The 21033-nt window shown below is 44.5% G+C and overlaps 2 protein-coding genes across 2 annotated transcripts in view; both read right to left on the bottom strand.

Moving 5' to 3' along the window:
* C5H8orf89 (chromosome 5 C8orf89 homolog) overlaps positions 1 to 10652 on the bottom strand; it is a 37087-nt gene extending 26435 nt beyond the window's left edge. Inside the window, exon 1 of the mRNA XM_075550836.1 lies at positions 10366 to 10652. Within this exon, the coding sequence (XP_075406951.1) occupies positions 10366 to 10652 (287 nt within the window). The remainder of the gene's footprint in view (positions 1 to 10365) is intronic.
* Positions 10653 to 17300: 6648 nt separating this feature from the next.
* On the bottom strand, positions 17301 to 20268 carry LOC142448080 (large ribosomal subunit protein uL30). Its single transcript, XM_075549577.1, has 7 exons — positions 20115 to 20268; positions 19283 to 19391; positions 18909 to 19075; positions 18367 to 18504; positions 18131 to 18240; positions 17731 to 17940; positions 17301 to 17455 (listed from the first exon to the last, which is right to left on the bottom strand). Exons 1-6 carry the CDS (start codon positions 20126 to 20128, stop codon positions 17732 to 17734), a joined length of 747 nt encoding a protein of 248 aa, XP_075405692.1. The 5' UTR covers positions 20129 to 20268; the 3' UTR covers positions 17301 to 17455; position 17731.
* Between the last annotated feature and the right edge of the window lie 765 nt (positions 20269 to 21033).

The following is a 21033-nucleotide window of genomic DNA, read 5'->3' as shown; positions in this document are numbered from 1 at the left end:
GTGGGGTGTCCTTTGGGTACTTCTTAGCACTACGGAGATTTGTAGCACTTTCCCAAGCAGGGCAAAGGTCAAGTGCTGAGAGGCTGAAGAACCAACAGAAATATGCTGGCAAGACGAGGAAGCAGCGCCGCAGACAAAATAGCTGTATCCTTCATGTTTTTGATCCTGACTTGTTGGAACTTGTTTGGATTCCTAATCAACTTTGTCATAGTCTTGTGAGTTCTGTGTGGACACTGCAATGGACTATCGAACCCAGCAGAGAAGTAGAGTGCTGTGGGAGGGAGATGGTTGGGGTCCGAGTAGGGTGAAGAATGTTGGAGGGTGAAGGCATGTCTAACCCATGTCTCAAAGAAATCAGCCTTGGATTGATATGGATTTCCCTCGTAGCTCTCTAATTCTGAGACATGGCCCCAGGTATATCTGTAACTTCATATGCTATTACTAAATTGTTCTCCACGTGTTAATGCCAATTACACTGATAAAGTGATTAAACCACTGTATCGTCCCATGAGTGGGAGGAAGGCGGGGATTTCTATTGCCTTAAAGAGTTACCGTCTCAGAAACCCACAGGGCAGGTCTACCGTGTCCAATAGGGTTGCTATGGGTTGGTATTGACTCAATGGCAGTGAGTTTGGTTTGGTTCAGAGTCCCTTAAGAGCTTTTTGTTCACTCACATTCTTAGGCGATTAAGTCATTGTAACTTTTGCTAATCTTTGGATGTAAGAGGTACCTTAATGTACTAGTGTTTATCTAGTTTGAAAATCCATGTGTATTGGCCATTCAGGAGTCCTCTTCTGTGAACTACTCTTTTCTACGCTCTGCCTGGTTTGTGTTTTCTTTATATATTCTTTATATATTCTGGCCATGTCTTTGAATTACGGATATTTTCCTCCACTTTTAGTTTATTTTTAAACCAGCTGAAAGTGTCTTTCATGCTACTAAAACCTTTTAATTTGGATATAGTCAAATCGATCAATTTCTTTCTTTACGAATGTCATATTTAAGAAATCCTTTCTACTTCAAGACATAAAGATAAATGCCAAGATTGCCTAACTGCTAGAATCTGATGCTGGACCCTGATATCTCGCTGTCTCTGCCTTCACATCTAAAAATTATATACCTGTTATATGTCATATACATGTATCGTACATATGTTTTTGAGTGTGTATGTGTATAAGCTTTATCTTCTTTAATCCCTTGTTTTGGTTTCTTGGGAAAGGGTAGATAGAAAACATAAATTGCTCTGAGGACATTCATGTCTAAAGATTGTGTGTTACTTCACCCCATGCTTACTGGATGACTTACATTCGAAATCGCATTCCAGATTAGAACACTTCCCCTGCAAACTTGAAAGCACCGCTCCCTTCTCTACAGGTTTCCAGTGTTGCTAATGAGAAGTCTGATGCCATTCTGATTCTCCCTTCCCCAAATTGTATAGCTATTGCCTTTCCTATTGTTCTCGAAGTCTTCCTGAATATATGACGCATTATTTTATACTATCACTTCTATAGGATTTAAGAGTGAGTTAATAAATGTGTTCAACTACTATCTTTAACTAGCAGTTTCAGTTCTTAGTACTTTGAACTAGCTTCTGCCTCGGGTCTCAAACCAAGCACCATTTGCAATCTGAATGGCATAATTCTTTATGTCAGATGGCCCCAACTATTACAGGATGTTTTTCCAATCCCCCTCTTTTTTCTTTCAAACTTTATATTCTAGCCTTCATTTCCCTGAATGTTATGAGTTTATGTTAAATTATTTCCCATGCTATTCTCTTCCTTTTAGGCCTTGGGTTTCAAGTGCATCTTCCATGTCTCTTTCCTTGCAGTTTATTCCCTTATATAATTTGTAATCTTTATGAGCTCAGCTTCAGGGGAAAATTTGCTATTTAGATGAGTCGAATTTTCACTGAACTACGGAAACTGCTATACAGAAAGGGTTCCATTGGTCTCGGCCGGTCTTGGTTTTCAGTGACACCACTGCAGTTAATAAGTCATAGTTTGGATTGTGGTCCTTGGACCTTGTAGTAATGTGAATTCAGACCCATACTTAAGCTGATACAGCATTCAAAGCGCCAATCCCAGCAGCTGACTCTTCCTATTGGAGCTCTAAGAGGAGGCACATTCTTTCCCTGCTCCCTCCTGATACGAGTGGTGGGTATTTTTCTAGATAGCCTTCAGGTCACAGTATTTGTGGCAGATTGCATTTTTCAGAGACCGCCACATTAATACACAGCCCCAACACGGTCTTTTAACAGTGCGGCGCTGACACTTCTACATCCTTCCGCAGTATTTTCCAGTGATGAGTCCTTTAGGATACATTTCTATATGTTGAATCAGTGCAATGTCAAAGTATATCCAATTATTTTTTAAAACATTTACCATAGGTTTCCTTCCTTGAGTTATTATGCTCCCACTGACATCTTAGGAGAATGTTGATTTCCTTGCGCTCATGAGTCCTTCCACGTGAGGAGAGATCCATGGTCTCCTCTGAAACTAATGGCCTCAACCGATACAATGAAATGTTGAGGAACACGGCGCGAGGCCCAAGCCTAGACCATTAAACAGGTGTGTGACTTCCAGCTGTGTGTCTCCTGGTCTCTCTCCGTCTTTTGGGAGACTCACCTTTGGAAGCCAGCCACCATGTGTGAGGAAGTCACGTGGCATGGGGAGGCCAATAGCAAGCCTATACAGAGGTCACAGCTCAGGTTTCAGTCAACAGCCAGAATCAAGTACCAGCCAGGTGAGCAAATAAATCCTCAGATGACTCTAGCCCCCGCCTTCAAATCATCCGGCAGATGCACCAGACAACGAGAAGCAAAGCCGTGCTCGCCGTGTGCTGTCCAAATCCCTAACCCACAGAAGCCAGGAGCACAATCAGTGGTTGTTTTGCCCCATGACATTCTGAAGATAGTTGTGAAGTAGTCAGAGTAACTGAACAGTGCGGCTTTTTAACTCCCAGCTTCCAGCTGATGGTCCAACCGGGGTTTCCTCTGTGAACATTTCTGTGTTTGTTGGGCCTGTGTTCTGGCTTCTTCCCCTTTCAAGAGACATCACCTCACTCGCAGTCATTGAGGCATAAGTCGGATTCACTTAGCCACTTGGGCTTCAGCTGCTGCTAATTGTTCTAATTTAGGTACCTCTTCATGTCTGGCACCTGGGCATTTCCTTCTCGTCCCATATCGCTCTAAATTAGTGTATTCGATTGTACCCAGCATTTTGAGTATGTTGACACAGGGCTCTGACATGCTGCCCACGTTCCCAGAATAACTTTTTCAAATGATGACATAGAGAATGAAAGAATGTAAGGTCTTTATATATTAAGAAACTTTAAAAGGAAAAAAGAAAACAAGAAAATCATACAGAGAATGGATACATTAAACAATAGGTAATTCATTATAGGAAAAAATGCAAATGGTCAGTAAGTTAATTCTTACTAAACCAAATAATCATACTCACTACTATCAAGTCAATTCTGACTCATAGCAACCCTATAGGGCAGGGCAGAATTTCCCCTGTGAGTTTCTGTGACTGCCACAATTCTTCCCAGGAGTAGAAAGTCTCATTTGTCCCTAGTAGAGTGATTGGTAGATTTGAACTGTTGACTTTGTAGTTAGCAACCCAAAACTTAACCCACTATGCTACCAAGGCTGCCCACTCTTGCTCCTACTCAAATAAAGGCAAAATAGTAGAGTAAGTTACCATTATCATAGTTTTTTTCTTTAACATTAGCATCATACCATGAGGTTCAAGGAAATCGCATTCTCAGGAGATTTTCGTGGGGGCATGGATTGGTATAATAATGCAAGGAAGGAAATGAGGATCTATATTTCTTTATCATGTTAAATACTTTGACCTAGCAATTCCAAGAACTTGATTTATAGCAATGTGTTTCAAAGTAATAATCATTGGGAAATGCTGGGAAAGAATAGCCATAGGACTATTCTAACAGAAGAATTACTTATCATCAAAAACTTCAAATCCCGTTTTTAGTAATAGAAAATAAAAAGCTGAAAATAACCTCACCATCAAACAACATGATAGTTAGATCAACTTTATTTTTAGCTATATTTGAACCAAAGTCATTATCAAATGAACATAAAGATGAAAGCTATTTATTCATTCACAATGCCAAGCAGTATAAGAGACTGTGCTATTCAACGTAACTCGGGGATGAGAGCGTGGTCAAGTGAAAGGAGAAAAGTAAAACAACAATTAGAATTTGTTATGATAAAAATTAATAAGAAATATCTGTTTGTGTTCCACAGGACAACAAATCCTTACTAACCTAATGAGAATGGGAAGTAGGATCGTTTGTTGTTTGTTTTTAAGCAGGTCCCAGAGATCATGACAAATGTCCACAAAAACTCTTGCCTCTCCTCCAGGAAGAGGGCAACTCCTAGCAAGTGGCTATGGCCCTGTAAGTGGAATTAGAGAAATAATGTAGGTCATTTCCTACATTAAACTCTTAAGAATAAGCAGCTCTGCTTCCTCCCTGTTTCTCCTTCCCTTTCTGCGGCTGGATTTAGGCAGCAGCGAGACCCTAAAGATGGTGGGCCTGCATTGTTTTACTATGTAGAGATCCAGGAATTGTCATGTGAGCAAGAAACAAAATTCCAAGTGCTCAATCATTAAAAGGTTGGGATCTGTTTGTTACTACAACAAGGAACACACAAACACCAGGAATCATTTAAATTACTATTCCGAAGTGTGACTATATTAGCTCACTCACACAAAGGATTCACTTTACAGTGTCAAACCAATGTGTCGTGTGCTGAGAAATACAGATGAATTACATGCAGATTACACTACTTTCACAAGATTTCCAGTCCAGAAGGACAGGCAGTAGCCACTCAAGCAACTGTAAGAGAGAGTATAAAATTATGCCTTGGGGGGGACTACATACAAAGCAGGAGAGGGTGGAGGAGGAGGGAGATTTTACTTTTAGGAGGAGGGTCACAAGAGACACGGAAGGTGCTAGAAATGGCATGGGAACAGAACTCCAATGTGAGTAGAAATGGGAGCCATGGTATTCCATAACAGGGGAAGATAGAGATGAAGACTAGAATGGATGTGCTCATTTGCAGGGAGTCAAGGACTCAAATAGGGGCCCTGGAGAAATCATGGAACGACAGGTTGGGGCAAGAAAGTCTCGTAAGTTCTTGGGCAAATGTCAACACTGAACAACGTGGCTTGTGCTTTCTTCGTGGTGTAACATGGCGAGACACTGAAGGTTTCTGATCAGGGGTGTGCTATGTTCTTTGCTTCAGGAAGACTGATCAGACAAGTTGGGGCCAAAGAGAGGGGCTATAGGTTACTCGAACCGTCCTCTTTCCCACGGCTGCTGAGTTGATTCCAACCCTACAGCAACTCCACTGCTGGTTGTAGACAGCAGCGAAGTCCTAAGAGGTGGGGGAGCGTCTTCCTAAGTAGAGGAACGCTGCCGGTGGCCTAGGAATTGCTATGACGAGAAACGGACTTCCACATGGCAAATCACTAACCTGGAGAACTGCTCCATAGGCTTTTCCTGGCTGTAATCTTTACGGGAGCAGATTGCCAGGGTTGCCTGCATGGAGTCCCTGAGTTCCCAGCCTTTAGTTTAGTCATCCAGCACAAACCAAAGTCAGAGTAGATAGTTGTGTTACAGCAATAGCGTCAATGCAAAACTGATGGCTGAGTATGGGAAAGGTGACTGAAGCTGAATCTTTTAAAGGGCTAGTCTAGGGATAAAGGGTAATACAGAGTTCAGTTTTAGAGTTTGAAATATGAAACTTCAGGTGCAGGTTCTATAATTTGGTTCAAGCAGTGGAACCTGAGATGGTATTAGTTCCCATCCCCCCCACCCCAAGCTCCCCTGTCATACTCCCCACGAAACCATTAATTCAGTTACTGCCTCTATAGAATATAGATATTAATTCCCATCTTGGAATGCATATACTAAAAAAAAGAAAAGAAACCAGAGAAACAAAAAAAAGCTAACAACAAAATAGAAAAAAATTTCAATGGAAAAGAAAGCAGAAAATATCTGTGTGAGTGGGTTGACTAGAGAAACAAACTCATAGACCTCATATGCGTATAAGAAAGGGCTTTATCTAAAAGAGCAATTGTATATTGAGAAAATATTTCAGCCCACCCAGATCAAGTCTATAAGTCCGATATTAGCCCATATGTCCAATAGTAGTCTATAAATCCCTCTTCAGACTCATGCAACACATGCAATGACATCAAATGCAGCAAGATCACCGGTCAGTGGGCGGAAAGTCTTGAGGATCCAGTAGCCGTGGCAGTGGAAGCATCTCAGTGCTGGCCTGGCCCCCACATACCTTCTCCAGCTCTGGGGCTCTGGTTACATCAGTGTAGCTCCAAGCGTCTTGTGAGCAGGAAGACCAAGCAGATATAGTGTGTGTCCCACCTCCAGGGAGGAAGATAGGAGTTCCCAGAATCCTCAGGGGAAGGCCATGGCCACACAGAGGCATGGTTGGCTATGACCCGATTGATGGGCTAGACTCCACCCCTTTGCAAGCTGACAGGAGATTATGTATCTGCCACAATATTAAAAACTAAAACAACTATAAAAGGAATCAACAGGGAGATCGAATGATAAAGTGCTAAAGGCTAACCTAACCACACCCGTCCTAATCCACTTTCTAATGCAGTCTGCATGATAGCAAGGTTCTATGTGTGGACCTGGCAAGTGGATTTTGGAACGAGTGTAACTCTTTACAGGACTAGAAAGCCCCATCTTTCTCCAGAGGAGCGACTGGTGGTTTCGAACTGCAGCCATTGCGGGTCACAGGCCAACTTGTCACCACAGCCTTCTCCCATCGCCAGAAAGGCTCTGCTCTGGTGAGGCCTGCTGCAGTAATGGGAAAGCCCTCAGCTGCTAACCAAAAGGTCAGGCCTTTGACCTAGCAGCTGCTCCATGGAAGAAAACATGGTCGTCTGCTCCCGTAAAGATTGCACCCTTGGAAACGCTGTGGGCAATTCTACTGCATCTCAGGGCAGCATCCTCAGTCAGAATGAACTCGGGGGCAATGGGTTTGGTTTAAAAGGGGGAAAGACGTTTCTCATAGAATTAGTGAAGATTCAATTATTAAATGATTAAATTATTAACTGAATGCAATATTCAGACCATGGATCTTGTAGTCAGATAGTGGGTCTTGACTGACAGCAGGGACACTAATAAAAGATGCTCATTTGTGTTTTATTGCCTATGCAAAGGCATTTGACTGTGTGGATCATAACAAATTACAGATAACAGTTCACAGAATGAGGATTCTATAACACTTAAATGAAACCTGTACATAGACCAAGAGGTAGTTATTAAACAGAACAAGGAGATACTTGATCACTGCCATCAAGTTGATTTCAATTCAGTCAGCCTATAGAACAGAGTGGAACTGTCCTTCTGTGTTTCTGAGACTGTCAATCTTTAAGAGAGTAGAAAGCCTCATTGTTGTCCCTCAGAGAGGCTAGTGGTTTTGAACTGCCGATCTTGCAATTAGCAGCCCAACAAGTAACCTATTAAGCCACCAGAGCTCACCTGAATCAAACTCACTGCCATCAGCTGATTCTGACTCAAAGTGGCCCTATTGACCAGGGTAGAACTGCCCCTGTGGATTTAAAACAAATTCTTTTTTTTTTTTTTAAGACATTCTTTAGAGGAATAGAAAGCCTCCTCTCTCTCCTGACCTTGCGGTTGGCAGTCCATCGTCTAATACACGATGCAACCAGGGCTACTAAGGAGATAAGCAACCCAAACTCACTCCCATGGAGTTGATGCTCACTCATAGTGACCCTATAGGACGCCATAGACCTACTGCTGTCAGTTTGCAAGACTGTACCTCTTTACAGGGGTAGAAAGCCCATCATTTTCCCCAGGAGATACTAAATGGTTCAAAATCAGGAAAGATGCGTGTCGGGGTTTCAGCCTTTCACCATACTTAATCTGTATGCTGAGCAAAAGAGACAAGAAGCTGGACCACATGAAGAAGAGCATGCCATCAGGCTGGGAGGAAGACCCACTAAGCCTTCAGCACGCAGGAGACATACCACCACCTGCTGAAAGCCAAGGGGACTTGAAGCCTTTGCTGAGGAAGATCAGAGACACAGCCCTCAGTATGGAAGCAGTGCAATGGAAAGAAAACACACATCCTCACAATCGCACCAATCAATAACATCATGATGAAAGGTTGACGTCGTCACGGCTTTAAGTTTCTCTGAATCCATAAGCAATGCTCATGGAAACAGCAGTCAAAAATATCAAATGATGTATTACATTGGGCAAATCTGCTACAAAGATCTCTTTAAAGTGTTAAAAGGCAAATGTGCCATTTTATTTACCCATTTAATTAAATATTTATTCAACGAAAGGGTTTAAGAAAACATCAAATCTCAGAACTGAACTGTGTACGGAAAAGGATGATGGGATATTCAGATTTTCAATAGATACATAGAACAGCACTATTAATGGTTCTTTCTTTTCATGGTCAGCTTCAGTGCATATTTCTGGCTCCTATTTTATAAGACCATCCTAGTTTGGGCCTAAAAGAAGATTAATGAACAATTTCTACTAGTTTCAGGCCAATGGAAGGAATTTCGGGTTTACATTAAAAAAAAGTAGAATGTAACCACCAAATTTAAGCTTTTTCCCAAACAACAATTAAGATTTTTTGGGTCCTGATTTTTTTGATGCTTCAGTGAATGTTGCCAGACAACTGTTGTTATCTGAAAGCACTGCACTTTCTGCTCACAACCTTGCCTGTAGCAGAGATATCATTGAGGACTGGGGTGCACCTGACCCTTAAAACCCTGGTATTTTCAACCCCCAAGGTATTTTCACGTATGCTGTGAAAGCTGGACCACCAATAAGGCCGGCCCCAGGAGAGCTAGTGTATTTGAATTGTGCTGTTGGAAAGGATCTTGGAAGCACGATGGACTGTTCCAGGAGTGAACAGATCTATCTTGGGAGAGTCCGAATGCTCCTCAGGGTTACTATGAGTTAGAACCCAGTGGATGACACCAGCAAACCAAGAGTCAGTAGACTTGCTGATACAGAAAAACGCTCGAAAATAACATAAGCGGACGCTTCTAATTTTACTATTTTAAAGCAACAAACTCAGGTTTGTCTCACCATAAGTCTACTGGTGAAAATGGAAAGCGGAAGTTTGGGGAAGTCAAGATTCTATTAAGATGTTTAACTGTATATGCCTGTGACCCAGTCTTCATTCTACAGAACTCTGTCATGAGTCAGAATGGGCATTGTTGCACTGTTTGCAGTAAGGAAACGTTGAAACCAATTTTCATGAGGAATAGTTCTATGAGGGGGCTGCACAATGTTCACCGGAAAAATTGGAATTTACAGATGAGAAATTGTCCACAACTTTTTGAAGCCCTCAGACATTATGCTACATCTGCACTATGGATTTCAATATAGATCTGCGTGACGTAACAGAAAGGTGTTCACCTTACCTTGCCAAGTGAAACACGTAATTTCTCAAGTAATCCACGTGTTTGACTCCACTCCTAATGAATGCCCCCCTCAGCAAAAAAAAAAAAAAAAAGACTAAATAAACACTAATTTAATTCTAAGACGGAAGTAGGAGTTAGGAAGAAAAGAGGCTTTCCCATCTCTCTACTAGAAGTCTTATTGCATAATCATTTCAAAAAGGTGTGGGAGAACTCTAGAAATGTCAGAAGCGTTTTTAAGAAACACTATTGTAACGGGGGATTTTTTAACTTATCAGCAATGTTTACTAGAAAGTCAAGAAAGGTAAAGGGCAGTACAATCCCCTACCGATGACTGTAACTTTATTTGCATCTTTCTGGATGTAGGAGTCGGGGGCTGTTTCCAGGATACCGGAGACCCAGGAAAATCAGTGCCACAGGATGGGCTGCTACCTGCTCCACAAGTAAGTCTACAAACCTTTGCTAGTGTTTTGAACACCTCGTTGTTGTTGTTGTTGTTTTGAAGTGATTAAATACAAATGATAAGTAAATCAGGAAAGATACAAAGAAATCGAATTAACACGGTCAGCCATCCCCCAGGCCTGCTGGACCCAAAAGGCTGGGTGGTGTGGCAGAAAGAGAACATAACTTCCCCCCTCTGAAGTTGAAACCCTGGGAGGGCGAGAGGGTGAACTTGTAAGAGTGTGCGCTTGCTTGGAGGGGTGTGTAAATCCACATCTGCAGGCAGGCCCACCTCCGCTGGTTCGATCCCCTTCTCTCCCTTGCACCCGCCTCTCCTGGCAGCCCTGCCCGCTGCCTTCCTGCCAGCCCCGCTCCTGGGCTTGGTTCCCCCTGTCTTGGAAGAAGGCTGGTGCAGATGACCTCGGAGCAGCCCGCCCTTCCAGCCCAGACCTCGCACGAGCCCGGATCCTCCCGAGTCCCGCCCGGCTCGCACTCATAGTCCCGGCAGCTCCGCGGAGGAGGGGAGCGGCTTCTTCGAGGGCCCGGCCCGTCGCACCCTAGTAGGGGGCTCCGGCAGCGGGGGCAGCGGGCAGCCCTGGAGCCCGCCGCAGCCCGGGGCCGACCTGTGCCCCGGCTCCGTCCCCGGCCTGGCGATGCTGCGGGGCAGGCCACGGCGGCGGGCCGGGGCCGGGGCCGGGGCGGGCGGCTGCGCGCCCGCACGGGAGCTGCTCCCGGGGCGAGCATGCTCGGCGGCCGGCAGCCCTGCCACGCTGGGGGAGCTCGGCTCGCAGCGCAGTCCCCGCCACCCGCACGCCCGCCCGGCGCTCCAGCAGCCCCGCCTCCCCGGCGGCGCGCGCCCGTTGCTAGGTGCCCCGAGTCACAGGCGGGGGTCTTCAGGACCCAGTCATCAGAGTGGTGGCCCTGCCAGGGCTTGTGCCCAGATGGCTACAAGGCTGCCGGGTCCTCTTGGACCAGGACTCCAGGGCGCCGCCTTGGGAGTCACGGATATGGAAGGGGGTGGGCTGATTCAAGACTGGGTGCTGCCAGCCCTGGGCGGTCAACCGTGCCACCGGGTGAGTGGGGCAGCAAGGTTCAATAGGGCACTGCAGTACAGGCAGCGTAAGTGGAGAGCAGTAAGGAATGCGCTTTTGCTGATGAGTTGGCGCTGCTGTTTTCTGAGCTGTTTGCTCACCAGTCCTCACCAAAGATTTATCTTTCAAAATAATTTGGCTCTCAGGAGAGCACAGATGAGCTTGGGCCCCGTTTAGCTACTGGCCCAGCTAACTAGCCCACTCTTAGCAAGTCCCTTTGAATTGTCAGTCACCCCAGAGTCCCTGCACCCAATCTACCTAGACCCTCGGTTTCTACTTCTTTGGTGAAAGGTCAGATGTGTTCCTTCATGAGTGTAGCAGTAAGCCTTATATATCTAAATATGTGTATATCCTATCTATAGTTACACTCCCTTGCCAGTTATGTTCTAAACCTTAAGCCTTCCATTTCTTGGCCTTAAAGACTGCCAGTCTGGGACTACAGCTAGACTAGATTCCAGACAACTCTTGAAATGGCTCTCAAAGGGACCGTTCTCATCCAGTGCTCGGCCACGTTTGCTATGAACCCTTGCTAGCTTGTTTAAAATAAATGAACTCAAAGCGGACCCAGTTCCTTTAGATAGGTGACCTTGGGCAACAGCTAAGTAACTCATCCAGAAAATGGGAGTGTTGGTAGACTTACCTAATAGGACAGTAAGGATGCACATTAAAAAATCAAACGGAGATCTGGGATACACTGACACTCAGTAAATGATAAAATGTTCATTAAATGGACCCCACAATGATTTTGCTATCAAGTGTGAGCTCGGCTCTAAGCATCACCCTCCACATACCCTATTTGTGTGAGCACATCTTTGACTTTGCTTATAATACTCTAACCCACGGTCTCTGAATTCTACCTCCTGTTATACTTCCCAGGCTTCAGTATAAAACCTTTTCCTCCACTTGCCAGACATTCCAACTCATGGGGACCCCACACATTGGGGTATAACATAGGTTTTTCATGATTCTGGAAGTAGATCACCAGGCCTTCCTTCAGCAGCACCTCCAGCCAAACGCATTGACCACTTGCACCACCTAGGCACTGTTCTATTACTTATATCCTTACATTTTAATTCTTTGACGACGACTTGTCTTTTCTCCAAAGCACAAACTCACTGCCATCAAGTCAATTCTGACTCAGCATAATCCTGGGAACTACCCCATGCGTTTCCAAGATTATAAATCTTCAATGAGTAGAAAAGCTTATCTTTCTTCCGGAGCGGCTGGTGGTTTCAAACTACTGACCTTGTGGTTAAAGTAACTGAGATATTTAAGGTTTATTGTGCCAACCTGGCTGATAAACACAGGTGGGATCAATTGAAGGGCGGAGAGATAAATGGCTCTGTAAGCCTCACCTTTCTAGTTCTCTGGTCTCTTGCTTTGATTGTCGGACCAGGGTGCTTCAGCTGGCAAGGCTCACTTCCAGCGAGACATCCCTGAGAAGCCGCATGGACCTACCCCGTTGCAGCCCTGTGTGTTGGTGCAGCGGTGTGGAAGACCCCTGCCAGCACTGAGATGTTTACACGCTCACTATTTCGGTTTTCCTCTTGCAGTTGGCATCATTGCATGTGTTTGTTTGTTTGAGGAAGACTTTGTAGATTGATGTCGGGCATATGGGCTAATGTTGGATCTATGGTCTTGGGCAGCACTGGGTTGGGATGCTTTCTTAATGTACACTCACCCTTTCCAGCCCGCTGGGTGTTTTTGCCCCAATTGTTTTTTTTACTTCAAAATAAGTTATGTGCAGTGTGCATAGGAATTTGTTCATAGTTTTTTTTTTTAAACTACAGTTTAGCCCTCCAACGGGTCGGAGGGGCAGTGAACTGGCCCCTATTTAAAAAGTTTGAGGAGCCCTGACCTAGACTGACACAGTAACCCACTATGCCATCAAGCGCTCCATCCATGGGCACTGAAAAGGAATCCGTTTTCCTCTAGTTTCAAACTCTCAACACTCCTACTGCCGTCAGTCGATGCCGACTCAGTGACCAGATAGGAGCCGGAAGAACTGCCCACAGGAGTAGAAAGCCCCGTCTCTCTACATTCTTAGAGTACATTTAATTCTGTACAATGACCTTACCTCCAAGTGCCTACACAATGAAATTTGGAGTAAAGAATGAGTTTTAAAAAACCCCAAATAATTTTTTGTTTTAAATCATTTTATTGGGAGCTCTTACAACTCTTATCACAATCCATACATACATCTATTGTGTCAAGCACATTTGTACATTTGTTGCCATCATAATTTTCAAAACATTTTCTTTCTACTTGAGCATTTGTTATCAGCTCATTAGCTGTAATTTAAAAAATCATTTTAATGGGGCTCGTACAATTCTTATCACCATACATACATAGCAGATTGCCAGGACCTGCTTCCATGTCACCTCTGGGTTAGTTTGAATCCCTAACCCTTTCAGTTACTAGTCTAGCACTTAACCATTTGTGCCATCCAGGGATTCTCCCAAATAACTCTTAAATCCACATTCTGGTTCTCATTATTCCTCTCAGCACTCCCCACTGAAACTCAATGTGTCAGGGACTAAAGACCTTTCTAAATGGCTCTTGTCCTTACGGGGCAAGATTCATTCAATCAAAAAAAAAAAAATGTAGCGCCTACAATGCAACAGGCCATGACAACTAACACGTAAGGCCGTCTTAGGGAGCAGCTGGGAAAAGCAGCAGATAGTAACAAAGAAGTTCACATAGTAAGAAATGCTACTGAGAAAACCAGGGTTGTATGAAGAGCCGTGTCAGTGGAGCCGTCGTACATCTTGTGCTGAGACTGGGACAGAAAAGAAGCCAAGTCCCCAGACCTGAGGGCTCAGTGTGCCACACAAGCATCAGCGAGGGAGGCCAGCCAACAGAAGCTTGGCATATTTGAGAATCGAATGAGAAGGGAGCCAGAAATGAAGCATCAAGGATGTTGTTGATAAGGTCTTGCACATTGTGCCCTCTAGAGTTATAACAGGTGTGGCAAGGAGGAAGGCTAATGCAGCAAAGATTACTTCAAAGTTAAAGCGCACGCACACAAGCCAGGTCTACTTGCACATACCGAGAGCAATTTACAGGGAGTAGGGAGGTTGCCAGTCATGTGAGTTCTCCACGAAGAAGTGCTGGGTCAAACTGAAAGAAGGCAATCAAGTGTCATTCAGTTCCTGGCTAGCAGCTGGGTCCCACAGATAGCAGTGATTGGGTGTACTGAGAAAATGGTAGCCACATTCTCATCATGACCCGTTATATATATCCCTTCGTTACAAATTGGGGAGCACAGGAAACCAGTGTGAGAGCACTGGCATAGCTCAATGCTTACTGTCTTGTCCAAATGTGTAGCCAGCACCACCTGGAGAAGCACCCCGCCCGCCACAGTCCTCTGGCACTGACCAAGAGGCAGCACACATCGGACTCTTATGTGGAACTCCCTGGACACAATCCAGGGCTCGGGTCTGATCTGGAGCTATCTATGGACACAGAGAAGCTACCATGAAGACAGACTGTCTATTTACGAAGACTTTTACATGGAAGGTAATCAACCAAAAGTTAAGTGCCACCAAATTCATTCCGACACATAGTAACCCTAAGCACACAGAAGGAAACGCCACTCGGGCCTGTGACATCCTACAATTCTTCCCATGCCTTTGCAGCAAGCCTCAAGCCACCTCCTTGAGGGCTGTCCTGTTTCGCTGCCCCTCCGCGTTACCAAGCATGATGTCCTTCCCCAGGGCCTGGTTTGTCCTGACAATAACGAGGGGTTAGCCCCCAAAAAACCTGGATTCCCCCCCCCAAAGCTATTTATTTATTTACAAAACAACCATATCACCTTTAAAGCCCTCTCCATTACACTTAATACATTTAAAACTGCAATTCCATTCTTGGGAACGTTTTTCATACTCATCAGTTTGGATGGCTGACAGCACCTCTCTCGTTTTTCTTTACCTGTTCTACGTTGTCAAATCGCTGTCCTTTCACGTCTCTCTGCATTCGCAGAAACAAAAAGAAGTCAGCAAGGTCAGATAAATAAGGAGTGTGGGGCAGGAGGATGCTGACTTTTGCCAAAAACTAGCACACAGATGGCTGTGAGCACCTGAATACAAAACCAGTCCCCCAACTGCCACAAATCAGGCTTTTTTATGGCACACCATTACACAATCTTTTCAGAACCTCTAAATGGAAAGCTTGACCTGGTGGACTATCCCCTCCACATAAAAAAAAAAAAATGAGCGTTGTTTTTTTTGGGGGTGGGGGGTACCCTGTCAGATGTCCAAAGCATGTAAGACAAAGTCTAGCCATCTTTACCTCTACGGAGCACCCTGGCATTTCCATTTTTTGGTATCTGATTTCCCACTACTGGACTTTGGTGTTTTAGATCCGAGTTGGCCTGCAATCTCCTGGGGCAGCAATTTGAAACTACCAGCTAGCTACTCTAGGGAGAATGGCTTTTTACTCCCCAAAATAAGTAATCTTGGAAACTCACAGGGGCAGTTCTACCTTCTGAGTCTGATGGCAGTTGAATTTTTATTATCTTTCCACTAATCCTCTAAGATCATGGAACTGACCATGAATATTTCCAAGTCACAGGGGTTTCCTTACGTCGAAGGTAGATATGACAAAATAATTTATAAATTATCAAGGGTTCATGAGGGAGTGTGGAAAATGAGGAGCTGATGCCAGGGGCTTAAGTGGAAAACACATGTTTTGAGAATGATGAAGGCAATGAATGTACAAATGTGCTTTACACAATTGATGTACGTATAGATTGTGAAAGAGTTCTATGAGCCCCTAATAAAATGATTAAAAAAAAGAGGCGCTGATACCAGGGCTCAAGTAGAAAGAAAATGCTTTGAAATTGATGGTGGCAACATATGTACAAATGCTTGTTATGTAAGAGTCCCCAATGAAATGATTTATTTTTTAAAAAATAAAAGCAATTAGGGGCAGGGGATAAGACAAACCTGTGCATGTAAGAACTAGTAGCAATGATGTTGATGTGCCCACTGATATCTACTGAGAACATATAATCAGCACTTTACTTACTATACTTACAGAATCTCCCAATCATTCATCAGCTTGAAAAAGCTTTAACCTTCCTGTGAATGCAGAGTGCCACTTCTCTGCCGAATTATTCCAATTAGGAACCCCTAGAACATCTAATCCCCCCAAGCCAACCATGCTTAAGGCAACTGCGTTGCTGAACTGGTACTAGAAACCTTTTTTGGGTATTCTTAAAAGGGTATCCAGACTGCCATCCCAAGCAGATGACCCTCCTTATTGCTCGAGGCCAAATCTGCTTTAACGTCATCTGAACAACTATTTTTCACAACACTGGACACACAAACACATGCAAAGGCAGTCTCATCGAGCACACGTCTATTTTCATCACCTTCCTTTAAAGACTGGGAGACTGGGTTTTTATATTCATGTATTGTAACAAAACCACCGAAAATTTCAGTTAGGTTCTTTGGCTCCACCTAGATTAATGTACAATTTCCTCCCATTGAGCCAACTACTAAGACTAGATTCTGGCCAAAATCTGCTAACTCACAGATATAATTTTATTAACTAGTCAAAGCAGATGCATTCCTTTTTAATTAGCATACAGAAATTCACTAAACCAAAAACATTACAAAACCATACCTTATGATACCAAACCAAAAAATTAAACTCTAAATACTTTACACTGAGAAGGAATTAATGGAATTCTGGTTTGAGTGTCTAGAGAATTGGCAACAACTGTTCCACACCCAATCAACAATGACCAAAACACGTCTTCACTATATGCACTTCCTGTTACACACTATAGGTGAGTTCCAATCCACAGGTCTAGATAAAGGAGTCCTGATGGTGTAGGGGACTGCACACTAAATGAGCTGCAAGGCCAGTAGCTTGAAGTCACCAGCTGTTCCCCAAGACGAGGCCTTCTGCGCCCCACTGTTCTGTAAGTGGCAGAGTTGGAACTGACTCAATGGCAGCGACTTTGGTTTGGCGCCTCGCTAAGATGCTGCAAAAAACCTAGTTTATAAAATGTAAAAAAAAATTTTTTAATTTGTTTCTTGTTAAGTGAAACGTGAAAGGAATACTTGTACATGGTACAGCTTTACTGAAAAGCCAAAGCCGGAGAAATGCAGTTTTACCAACAAATGAACTTTTATTAGCTTACATACAAATGACATTCAAATGCCTATGAAATAAGCTTTTTCTTAAAAGCAGCATACCATTCTTCAGTGTAATTCAAAGATCAAAAATTAAGATTTAAGGGGAGGTTTTCAAGAAAAACCTTTCACAAACCATTTCACTTCAACTGGATCCTAAGTTTATGTTATGATTTAGCTAATTTTATTCTATACCAAAAATTGCCATAATTAAGGGCTACCAAAAAAGTCACCAAGGCAACATTTCCATTTGAAAGCAGTCACTGTTTTATTAAGAGACCAGATTACAAAAATAATCATGGCAGGCAGATACCTGAAAGGGGAAAAAGAAAAGGTCCCATTAAATAAGCCACCTTTAACAAATTAATGTGACATAACTACGATAATCACCAAGCTTCCATTTCTAAATAAAATGGACCTTCCCTTGCCAACAAAAATGCTCTCAAGTGTAATTAAACATTGTTGATAGTCCCCACCCCCACCCACACTAAAATGATTAAAACACAACCAAACCTCCAACATTTAATGTAAATTCAGAACTATCAGCATTTTTACTATTGAGGAAGCTCTCAAGATGCAGTCTCTAACCTTAGTTCATCCTTCTAATAAGCCTGTTGATCTGGTCTTCCCTGTTGCCTGCGTCTCCACCTTCTACGAAATGGGTGGTCTTTTTCTTCATCCCACCTCGTGGAGAAGATAGTTTGAAAGGCCACAGGAAGTTATTTGCTTCTTTGAAACGTTTCCCAACAGTATAGATCTCATGAATCAGATCCTCCATGCAAATGATGCCATATTTACCTGGAAATGTCAAGGTACTCAATAAGTGTCAATCAGAGGAGAAATACATGGCATTACTAAAAATAGGTATCAAGCCAAAAGAAACATCATGTTCCCTTAGACATACATACTCACTGTAGGGAAGATACATGTACAAGAATTTAACAAAACCCCAGACTACCAAGCTTCCCACCTGCTAGGCAGAACCTACCAAGACACCGTGCAATCAGTGTGTTATCTGTCAGGGCAATACGCTTCTTATTGATTTTGCCATAGCCACGCTTGTAGATGAGTTCATTCACTGACTTCAGGTTTGGGTACCTGAAGTAGATAATCAGCAGACACAAATGATCATGAAGTTAGATGAGCACTGCTTAAATGGCTAAAATCCATCATCTTTTAGCCAACTGAGTTTGGTACATTATCAAAGCAAAGGATAAGACTCACCCCCATGCAATGTATGGTTCCACAATCCTCAGCATGTTAATTGAAGCCTTGTTAAGCTTAACAAAGGTGCCATTGAAAATCTGGCGAAGGCGAAGAAGCTGCAACACTTTTCGAACCTTCGGGCTCACACCATTGATACTAATGAAAAAAGGGGTACACACAAAACCAAGAAATCTTCACTTAAACGGGCAAACGGTGATCATAGTAAGCTGACATCAGGAGACAAGTCCCACCTGAGTGGTTGGGATTTGTGTCATGTGATAAAGACCACTGGGGACTTCCCCTTTATACTCCTTTGGAAAAATACCTTGGATAATCGTCTCTGTGACTCCCCTCAATCCTCATCCTGTACACAACTTTTGTCTTAAACGTTGAGGTTTTAACTATAGGCTTGAAGGCAACTGCCACAAAACTAAAATTAGGAATAGGAACTTCACACACAGGCTGCAACTAACGTACAATGTCAGAAAAGGAAGGACTCGAGTGTTGTGAAGTTAACTTTCCCTCTAACTAAGGGCAGAATGGTCTTAAGTGGCACTTACCCTCTGATCCTGATAACAAACGCCAGCTTGGGCTCTCCAGGCACATAGAAGTTGCCAGCTTTCCTTGCCATGCGAGCCATTCGGATTTCGGTTCTGTACATCTGCCTGTATTCCTTGTGATAGTGCTTAGCTTTCTCATAGATCAGCTTCCTCCTTGCCTTTTGAAGCTGAAAACAAGAACCAGTTACTTCATTTAATTTTCTCAAAAAATGCAACCAGCAATTTGTTATCTTAAAAAAATATTAAGATCGTTCTCTCAAAACCTTCGTCAGTCTAGGTTAAACATTCCAGAAAGGCAGGTATAAACCCTCATTTTCAACTCCAGCAACAAGTCCTCTCTACACACCAAGTGCCCCAAGGAAATGTACACTCACCATCTTTTGGGCAAACTTCTTTCTTAGGCGTTTGATCTTTAGTTCTGCGAAATTCTTTCGCTTTTTCTTAAGGGTCTCTGGAACAGCAGGCGCCTTCTTCTTCTTCTCCCTGACATTAGCACACGGAAACTGTTAACACCCCCAAAACGCTCACTCTTTTACTCCATAGGGACAATTTTCGTGTAATTTTCTCTAAGCGATTGGCTCTTAACCGCTTGTACCTTTTATCTGCGCTTGAACTCTAAAAATGTTAAGTGGTTTTGGATTCCCTCCATAAGGGTGATCTTGAACACGGGACATTTTACTAATTGGGCAACCACAAACGAACACCCTATCCAGGGCAGTACGGGCCTCTAACATTACACAGAGTTTACAGCAAAGCAACCGAACTAGGCAGACTGAAAGATTTCAGCGAGATGCCGGGCCCCGGTTAAGCAAGGCCCAGCGTCTGGTTCTCGTCTCGTCTCCACATGAGAAAGCAAAGGCCTGGTGGCAGGAAAAGCTGGGCCGAGTGCCAGCCAAGAATGAACAAGATTCACAGGTTCTGTAGATCGCTTAAAAAGAGCCTCCACGAGGGGCTGGGCCTCCTCCCAATTCCCTGGTGCTGCACTGAGGCGGCCCCCAGCATCGCGTTCCACGGTGCTTCCAGCACCCTCGCCCCAAGGCCGCCGCATCCCCTCCTAGCTACGGGCCCTGTTCGTCAGAGAGCGTCACAAATACACAGACAAGCGGGCAAAGGCTCAGGCTACAGTCTGATGGGGGTAAAATGAGACCAAAATGCCCTGGTCTTCGGGATGGAGAGAGATTCCCCCAAGTACAGGATGCAACTTACGCGACAGCCTCCATGGTTCCTGCCGGTTAAAAAAAAAAGGAAGTTGGCGCGTGCGCACGGATCACTTAAAGACAGAATGAAGCCCCAAGGCTCATAGGTGTCCGAGGATAAGCCAGAAAAGAAACCAGAACTGAGAAGCCGTCTTTCAGGCGCAAAGTTAAGAGCTTTTTGGCTCAACCTTTTATAATCAAGTTTTCGGGTAAAATTTGCATGGGGAGTCTAGGCACTGATGAGGCTCTTAAATCAATACTACGACGAGAGCAGAGTGCTGCCACCTTAATTACATGGGGTCCTACGCTGACAGCGTTAGGCTAGATTCCAGCCTGCATTGCACTCTAAAGGAGTGCTGGTGATGCAGGGGCGCGAAGCTGATCTGCTGCCCCCAAGAGCCGTCGTTCGAGCCCACCAGCTATCCCTTGGGAGGGAAACTTGGCCGCGTACTTCGGCAACGATCCACAGCCTTGGAAACTCTAGGGGCAGCCCTCTTGGGTTCTCACAGGGGTGCTACAAGTCCGGTTTCTGCGCTGGCTAAGAGCTCGACTTTGGGGTTAACGCAAATGACAAGCCACGGGTGCGAACTCCAACTCCCGGCATGCATCACGCCCATTGCGGGCGAGGGAGACGCCTGCCGGGGACTGTAGGCGCGGTGGCGACTCCAGCCAGGGGAACGGAGAGCCCCGCTCGCCCTCCTTTCGAAGGGCTGGCCGCAGCAGTGACTAGCGAAGGCCGGCTTCTGACCGCCGCCTCGGCGGCCGGCCCAGAGTAGTGCCCAGCGCCGACGCTCCGCTTTCCGCGCGGCCGAGGGCCTCCCCGCTCCCCCAGGGCTGTCTTCCGCGGCGCCTGACCGCAAGCAGGGACAGCCAAGAGTCGCTGGGCTCCAGATCGTGGCTAACCCAGGGGTCAGCGACCATCGGGCGGC

The sequence above is a fragment of the Tenrec ecaudatus genome, chromosome 5, assembly GCF_050624435.1.
Source record: "Tenrec ecaudatus isolate mTenEca1 chromosome 5, mTenEca1.hap1, whole genome shotgun sequence".
Taxonomy (NCBI): domain Eukaryota; kingdom Metazoa; phylum Chordata; class Mammalia; order Afrosoricida; family Tenrecidae; genus Tenrec; species Tenrec ecaudatus.
Note: the sequence above shows the minus strand (reverse complement) of the source record. Positions and strands in the feature narration are given on the sequence as shown.